Consider the following 9,170-nt stretch of genomic DNA (forward strand, 5'->3'; position numbering starts at 1 on the left):
AGGGATAAATTCAGACACTAAGGGACACATTGTGATTTTGTGATAAAGAAACTAATGGACAATTTCATCATAATGCCACAGCTGAGATTAATCCACCCTAACATTTTTGCCCTTATTTCACTTGAATCAAGATGCAAAATCTTGCTCTTCCTCTTCCCCTTTTCTTTCTCCTTCTAAAAAATTCAATTCTAACACCATTAGGTAGGTCAGAACAAGGGAGGCATCTACATAGAGGGTCACAAGATGTGACATATTAGAGCCTAAGCAGAATGACAAGGGATTCACACACAGTGCAGTGGATATGAGAAAACAGCCTACGCAGGGTTAGGACAGTGTCTGCATAGGGATATGGCCTTGAATAGAAAGTTAGAGCCCCTTTGGAGAAAGTGAGCCATCCATGCATGAGGTCAGGCTTGAGTTTTCAGAGACAACAAGATGAAGCGTTCCCATACCCAGACAGCTCAGTATGTGGTATCTGAGCCCAAGTATGTGGAAGACAGCATCATCATGGGGTGGGAGTAAGAAGCCTGGCATAGAGTATCAGAGACTGAGCAGGTAAAGACTGCATCCACAGAGGGGTGGTTTGGCACTGGTTGTTGGAGCCCAAGCAGAATGAGGGAAGGGTTCACACATAGGAGTGCCCTGACAAAGAGGTATTAAAACCTACACAGGTAAGGGGGAAGCCATGTTTAGGGACAATTTTACATGAGGTGTCAGAGTCCAAACTAGGTGAGGAAAGCTTTAATGTAGGTGAGGTGGCCTGCATGGGAGGGGTCAGAACTCTAGTAGAGTAAGGAGGGAATCTACACACTGGAAAAGCCCAAAGCTGGGTTTCGCAGTCTGAGCCAGTTAGGAGGGGATCCAAGTGGAGGATCAGCCTATAAGTTGCCAAATTAAATACAGGATGCCCAGTTAAATTTGAAATTCAGTGTAAACAAAAAAAAATATTTTTAGTATATGTATCTTCCAAATACTGCATGGGATATACTTACCCAAAAATTTCTTTGTTATTTTCTGCAATTTGAATTCAACTAGGCATCCTACATATTTTTAAAAATTTTTATTTAAATTTCAGTTAGGGGCACCTGGGTGGCTCAGTTGGTCAAGCATCCAACTTCGGCTCAGTGAGTTCAAGCCCCACATCAGGCTCTGTGCTGACAGTCAGAGCCTGGAACCTGCATCAGATTCTGTGTCTCCCTCTCTCTCTGCCCCTCCTCTGCTCGTGCTTTATCTCACTCTGTCTCTCAGAAATAAATAAACAACAACAACAAAAAATTTTAATTTCAGTTAGTTAACAGTGTAATATTAGTTTCAGGTGTACAATATAGTGATTCCACGCTTCCATACAACTCCCAGTGCTCACCAAAGTGCCCTCCTTAATCCCCATCACCTATTTCACCCATCCCCTCATCCACCTCCCTTCTGGTAGCCATCACTTTGTTTTCTATAATTAAGTGTCTGTCTCTTGCTTTGCCTCTCTCTTTTTTCCCCTTTGCTCATTTGTTTTGTTTCTTAAATTCCACATATGAGAGAAGTCATACGGTATTTTTCTTTCTCTGACTGACTTATTTCACTTAGCATAATACTCTGGAACTCCATTCATGACATTGCAAATGGCAACATCCTATATTTATATTTGCTAAATGTGGCAACTCTACCAGCCTGGTGTAGGGTGTAAGAGTGCAAGCAGGGTGAGGAGGGCACCCATGTACAAGAGAGGGGAGAAGGAATAACGAGGACTGGAGATATACTGAGGGGATTGATCAAATATACAAATAGGTTAAGGATAATGGGCACCAGTTTTCTCACTGTCAGAGGATGGAGTATAAATATGTAAAGGAAGAAAACAAGCATGAGTCTTGTGATGACTTGGAACTAGAGGTATTTGAACTTAAGGATTTCAATAAATATAAATAATCATAGTTGTAAATATTTGTATATGTATGTACCTACATGCATATATTCCCTAGCTCTGGGATGGCTTTGGAGCAACGGCTTCCCACCCCCAAAGGAATGAGCACAGCTAGCACCCAGATCTTGGTTTCCAAATTCAGGCCTTCACTAAAAAAAAACCAGGGCTCACTGGAGAAAAGTTCCAAGGCTGGGGCAGGGAAAATATAAGAAAAACCCAGACCATCTTTTTATACTCGTAAACAAAGAAATAAGTGCTCAAAGAGTGACAGGGACATATAGGAAAACAGACACACAAGGACACAGAATCCACTTTAAAGGGCTCTCTGTGGTCAAATCTGGGATGATTAGAGTACTGAAGTAATAATAGTAATTGATTAGAACTCATGGGATACAACAGGAAACTATGATTCATACTAATATAAATTAATAAACGAATAAATTAGAAGTTCGACGAGGAACAATGTATTAATAGTTCCAAAGTAACTCCCCATAAAAGTACTTAATTACTAATGGGAAAATAATTTTACAACAGAGAAGTTTAGCAGACACCACCCTAGTAAAGTGACCAATGTGAACATCATCAGCAATGGGAAAAATTAAAAACAAAAACAAACAAACAAACAAACAAACAAACCTGCACCACCTGAGAGGATGCAAGGAGAAAAACACAGCATCACTACTGGGGTACTCCTGCCAAAGATGCACAACCAAGTCCAATCACAGAGAAGCATCAAATAAATCCAAACTTCAGATTTGTTGAGAATTTGTCTGCAAAATAACTAGCATGCTATCTTCAAACAATGTCAGGATCATGAATGTCAAATAAGAAGTGGAGCACTGGCCTAGACGAAAGAAAATAAAGACATGAAAACTAAATGCAATGCAATTTTGAACATGATCTTTTGTTACAAAGGACAGTATTAGCACAGCTAGTACAAAATTGAATGAGGTCCAAATATTAGAATGTAGTAATGTAACAATGTTAATTTCCTGATTTTGTTGGTTGTGTTATTGTTATGTAGAAGAATATCCTTGTTTGTAGGAAATACTAAGTATTCCAAGATGATAAGGTATCATATTGGCAACTTGCATTAAGATGGTTCAAAATAAGTTATTTGTACTGTATTGCAACTTTTTTCTAAGTGAGGGATTCTTTTAAATTAAAAAATATTTTTAATGCAAAATCTAAGGAAAGCAAATCAATTTGAAGTTTTTTGTTACAGTCCAGGGGTGAGATGAGGTTCCTATTTGAGGATTTATGAGAGAAGTAGAGATAATGAGACAAATTTGATTAATATTTATGGGGCAAAACTAGCCAGTCTTGGAGACTAATTTGAAATAGTGATGAGAAAAAAAAAGAGAGTCAAATATAACTATCAGGTTTGGTGGAATTGAGATATGAATTATATGAAGAGAGGAAGCTATGGAAAATAGATAATGGGTTTTGATCATCATTAGCTTTAAATACCTGTTTAACATCTGAGTAGATAAGACTAGTAAGTTTAGGGTACAGAACAGGGCTCTATTTCAGAATCATTAGCATATAGACAACACTAAAAATATAAAAACGGAAGAACTCACCCATAGAAAAAGAACAGTATGCCAAGAATAGGATCCTAGGGGGAAAAAATGAGAAATACTGGAAGAGAATGGGGGAAACAGTGGAAGAGGGACAAGAAGAAGAAGATACCCCAGTGTAACCTTTTATTAAAGTGTGCTTATTGAATTGACAGTATGGGAGATTGTTAAGTCTGGGTTTCAGTGTCTGAGTAGGGTAGGAGGGGGTCCAAGTGGAGGATCAGCCTGAAGGTTGCCAGATTAAATACAGGATGCCAAGTTAAATTTGGGTTTCAGGTAAACAAAAGTATTTTTAGTACATCTCAAATATACTAATGAAGAACTGAAAGTCAAATTGAAAACAGCACGTGGAATAAAAAATGCTGAAAAACACAGTCAGGGATATGGAGGTCTTTAAAAGTTAAAGAGAAAATTATAGGGGCACCTGGGTGGCTCAGTCGGTTAAGCATTGACTTTGGCTCAGGTCATGATCTCACAGTTTGTGGGTTCAAGCCCCGCATCAGGCTCTGTGCTGACAGCTCAGAGCCTGGAGCCTGCTTTGGATGCTGTGTCTCCCTCTCTCTCTCTGCTCCTCCCCCACTTGTGCTCTGTCTCTCTCTGTCTATCAAAAATAAATAAATGTTAAAAAATTTGTAAAGAGAAAATTATAAATAGGCACTGATAAATCAGATTCAACATGTGAATAATTGGAGGCCCCGAAGAACAGAACAAAAATAATAGAACAGAAAATAAAGCTATAGATAGATACAAATATTTAAAGAAATAATAAAAATTTCAGAAATAGAAGTTCTTGAATCTAAACATTGAAATGCCTACTATCGAATGTAAACTGATGCAGCTATTATGGAAAACAAGGGGAGGTTCCTCAAAAACTTGATAACAGACCACATGATCTAGTAATTCTGGATTTAAAGCAGTAATTCTACTTCTGGGTATTTATTTGAAGAAAATGTAAACACTAACTCATAAAATATATATATGCATCCACATGTTCATTTCAGCAGCATTTACAATAGCCAAGATATGAAACTCATATCTTGTGTCCATTGATGGATGAATGGATAAAGAACATGTGATACACACACGCACACACACACACTGAAATACTATTCAGCCATATAAAAGAATGAAAATCTTTGCCATTGGTGACAAGATGGATGACCCTTATGCTAAGTGAAATGTCAGAAAAAGAAAGATACCATTATGATCTTACTTACATATAAAACAAACAAACAAACAAAAACCCAAGCAAACACAAAAAACCAAGCTTACAGATATAAAGAACAGATTGGCTGGTTGCCAGAGGTGGAAGTTAGTGGTGGGCAAAATGGGTAAAGAGGTCAAAGGTACAAACTTCCACTTCTACTTATAAAATAAATAAGTCATGAGAATGTAATGTAGAGCATAGTGACTACACTTAATAATAAGGTATTGCATATTTGAAAGTTGCTAAGAGAATAGAACTTAAAATTTCTCATCACAAGAAAAAAACATTTGTACCTACATACGATGGCAGGTGTTCACTAGATTTATTGTGGTGATCATTTCACAATAAATACAAATATTAAATCATTATGTTGTATACCTGAAACTAACATAATGTTATAGGTCAATTATACCTCAATTTAAAATAAGTAAATAAAATAAAAACAACCTTGTATAGATAAAAAGAAAGAAAGAAAATGCATACTATGTGCCAGGAAAAAATAATGCCAAATAGTCTCCATTTAGACACTGCCTAGTGAATTAGAGGAAAAGAAAGACTCCTTTAAGTATCCAAACCAAAATATAAAATAGTTCATTAGAGTTTAATAGTCTGGGTTGAATCAGGAAAACAACCACTTTAAATATTCAGACAGTATAGCATTAACATAGAATAGAGAGCTTTCATGAATGGTGGAAACTAGAAGAGCACAGATCACAGAAGTTGCCACGAAAAGGCAGAGAAACTGTAGTTAAAAGGTCAGGGAAGCAGACACTGAAGACCTCCTTAGCCTGAAGCACCAAAACAGGTGGTTCTCAAAAGCTTACCAGAAAATTTGAGAATCTTTGAGAAAGCTCCCACTAAACGGTCTCAGTGTTTGGCAGCAAAGCATTTTTCCCATCCTACCAAGAAGCCACTGTGAATCTCACATCTGTTCAGGTATCTGGGTAACAACCACCTCAGGAGAATAATGGTCTCCACTTCTCTTAAATCTTCCAAATTTCACTTGCATTCCTGTCATTGGCAAACTCTAACCTGAAGCTACACAGAGAAAGGGATTCACAGAAAGGTAGTTAGTGCCTGGTTTCAGGGTTGACTTTCCGCCAGTGTGGTAGAATGCTGCTTTGGCAATTAACAATGCTTCATGGGGGGGGGGGGCGGCGGGTAGTTTGGCTGGAGTCAAACTTTTCTACAAGAACAGTCAATGCTAAAAGATAGTGGAATAATGACTATATCTATATTGCCCTTAATGCTGTACATAAATTTAGGCAAACCTATTATTCAAGTACAAGGAGACAGACAAATGTTGTGGGAACATGACGAAACTTGTGGTACATAGTTCTTCATGAGAACTTTCTCAATAAACCCCTAGAGGATGGCTTTCACCAGAAAGAAGAGATGAGTGGAAACAGAAAAGCTGCATTGAAATAACTATCCATAAACATTGAATCTTAATTGATAGACAAAGATTAAAACTAATCTGAAGTCTGTAATTATTTTAAAAAGTAAATATAATAAATTTGTCAATACACAAATGATATAATTAATAAAATTTGGGAGAAGAAGAGAAGGTAGAAAAATGTGCTTAATTTCTTCATCTTTTATAGCCAGGGGCCAAAAGATATTATTTAAAGCTGATAAATGAAACAATAGTATTTAAATATTCAATCAAGTACAAAAGTAAGAGTGTAATCAATGAAGATTAGTGATGACAAATGAAGGAAAGTATAAATAAGAAACATGCTAATTACATCATTGCTCAAACTGATCACATATATGGAATGAAGTAGAGAAAATATAGACTGTGTGGTAAAAGATTTTTTTAAAGGAGCTCTAAAATAGAAATCATTACATAAACTGTGAAGTAAAATAAGACCAAGCACAAAAGGCTAAAATAACCTCAAAGAACCAGTAGGTCAGTTCATTTCTAAAGTTGTCTGAAGAGTGATTTCTAAATTTTCTTGTAAGCGTAGTGTCAGTTGCAAGACAAAACCTCTTGGTTGCCATTGGGTTCTGTCTGTGTGAGAACTCATTTATCCTCACTCTCCTTCCTAATGTAATCCAGGAATGATTGTCTTATTGTCTCTGCCCCAGTGAGCAGAGGAAAAGAAATTTATTTCCTGAAAAGTATTATGATAGCATTGGGCAAGATAGCAAAAACAATGAGTGCCAGGCTATGGAATTAACTTTCCTATCTAAGAAAGGAAGAGCAACTGAAAGCTTCTGAAAATAAGAATTAAATGAGGAAAATGAATAGATTCAGATGATTAATTTGGAATGATCTGGGGGGAAAAAGAGAGATGCAAGTAAGAGATATTATAGAAGCCTAGAATGTTGAAGCCAGAAAAATTTTTAGAGGACAGAAGTGAAGTGATTCGTATAAGGGGACAATGATTTAGAAACAGAATTAGTAATAGAATCCACATGTTCTCATTCCTATACTTCTATGTTCTCTCTAGCAGACGAGGCTGACTTTTACTAATGGAGAATACATTATATTTTATGATGGGCTACTGGTTGGAGGAGGCACATCAAAGATGGCAGCATGATGCTTGACAACTAGGAGAATGATATCATTATTTTTAGAAAAAATATCTTATTTCTAGGGAAAGAAGGAATATTATGTAAGTCTTTATGGACTTTCTTTTTCTTTTTAGGTAATGCAGATCGTGACCAAGCCATATGTATGTATTGTTGTCCTTTATTTCTTAGACAGTTTAACTACTTTATGTTGAAATCCAGCTTTCAATTGCTTCTTTATTTACAGATTACCGATTTTGGTATCCAAGATGGGAAGTTCCCCGGCCAATTGTGTGTGACCCACTGTGCTTATTTATTTTCTTTCTGAGAACACTGTGTTTTTCAGTATGTGTCATAACTGTTTTGATAATACAGTCTCGGTTTCCAAATATATTATTGGAGAAAGAGATGCTATTTTCCCCCGAAGTAGTTGAAATAGAGCCAGAAAAGGTAGAGGAAAAGGAAGAGGGGATAAAGGGAGAGAAGATGAAAAAGAAGGAAGAGGACAAGGGAAAGGAGAAAGAGGAAGTGAAGGAAGAGGAAGATAGAGAAAAGGAAGAGGAGGAGGAAGAGGAGGAAGAAGAAGGGGAGGAGGAGGAGGACGAGGAAGGGGAAGGGGAAGATTTACCTCCTTGATAGGACAAAAGTATAATACCAAAAAAAAAAAAAAAAAAAAAAAAAGGTGGGGGAGAAATAAAACACTAAGCTTTAACAAAACAGGATATGTACAAACCACTACTACAATAGGTTTTATTTTCTTATTCAACAATTTAAGTTTGAAAAACATGTACATATTTATAGTACATATTATAAAACAAGCTCTGGGACATTGAGAACAGATAAAGATGTGATGATAGAAATACTAAAAAAGACTTGACTAATCTAATTGGTCTTAAGATTTTACTGTGTTATCCTTATAAAGGAAGGAATTCCTATTTTCTAAATATGTTTCTATCTCTGTGTTTTAAATATTTCTTAAATAGGTTAATAAGTTTCTCAAGTATTAAGATTATACATGTAATATGCTTAGGATTGTTCCAACTCAAGATAACCATTCAGTAACTTTTGGTTTTGTTGTTTTCATCATTACTATTATAGCTATTTTTGGTAGTGGTGATGATGGTGGTGATATTGATCAATATGATCAAGGCACGTGATATCAAGGCATTGAATATCATTGTATATATTTGTACTGTATGTGTTTGAAATAGTTTAAGTGATAGTTGTACATGCTGTTAGGAGACAAATTTTTATTTCTATTTCATGCTTACTATTTCATCAAAGCCTTGTTGTAATTCTTTCCAGGCTATATAATTTGTTGCCACCAAAGGCCAATAATTGTCAAAAGTTTAATTATTTGTGATTGAGCAACCTGGCTGCTTCCAAATTTATGTGGTAAAATAAAATAAAATTTAAAAAGTTATATACTTGTAGTTATTCAATATGTACAGTAAAAGTTCACAAATTGGTGCGGCACCTGGGTGTCTCAGTCGTTTGAGCATCCAACTTCAACTCAGGTCATGATCTCACAGTCTGTGGGTTCAAGCCCCGCATCGGGCTCTGTGCTGACAGCATGGAGCCTGGAGCCTGCTTCAGATTCTGTGTCTCCCTCTCTCTCTGCCCTTCCCTCACTCGTGCTCTGTCTCTCTCTCAAAAATAAATAAACATTAAAGTGTATTTATTAAAAGAAAAAAAGTTCACAAATTAGTAATATAAATTAATTTTTTTTTTATTTTGAGAGAGAGAGAGAGGAAGAGAGAGAATCCCAAGCAGCGGGGCTCAAACTCATGAACCATGAAATCACAACCTGAGCAGAAGTTGGACACTTAGCCAACTGAGCCACCCAGGCACCCCATAAGTTAATAATATAAATTAACTACTTACCATGTGTAGTACTAATAAATGATCTGAATAAAAATGCCTAACATAGCGTCAATCAAACGGTATAAATTTC

General features: G+C 36.3%; 1 protein-coding gene across 1 annotated transcript in view; it reads left to right on the forward strand.

The window, feature by feature from the left end:
• Positions 1 to 8,639, forward strand: part of GLIPR1L2 (GLIPR1 like 2) — a 31,332-nt gene extending 22,693 nt beyond the window's left edge. The window contains exons 5-6 of the mRNA XM_043561475.1: positions 7,354 to 7,380; positions 7,464 to 8,639. Of these exons, the coding sequence (XP_043417410.1) occupies positions 7,354 to 7,380; positions 7,464 to 7,852 (416 nt within the window). The 3' untranslated portion in view covers positions 7,853 to 8,639. The remainder of the gene's footprint in view (positions 1 to 7,353; positions 7,381 to 7,463) is intronic.
• Positions 8,640 to 9,170: the final 531 nt, after the last annotated feature.

Source organism: Prionailurus bengalensis, chromosome B4 (genome assembly GCF_016509475.1).
Source record: "Prionailurus bengalensis isolate Pbe53 chromosome B4, Fcat_Pben_1.1_paternal_pri, whole genome shotgun sequence".
Lineage (NCBI taxonomy): Eukaryota > Metazoa > Chordata > Mammalia > Carnivora > Felidae > Prionailurus > Prionailurus bengalensis.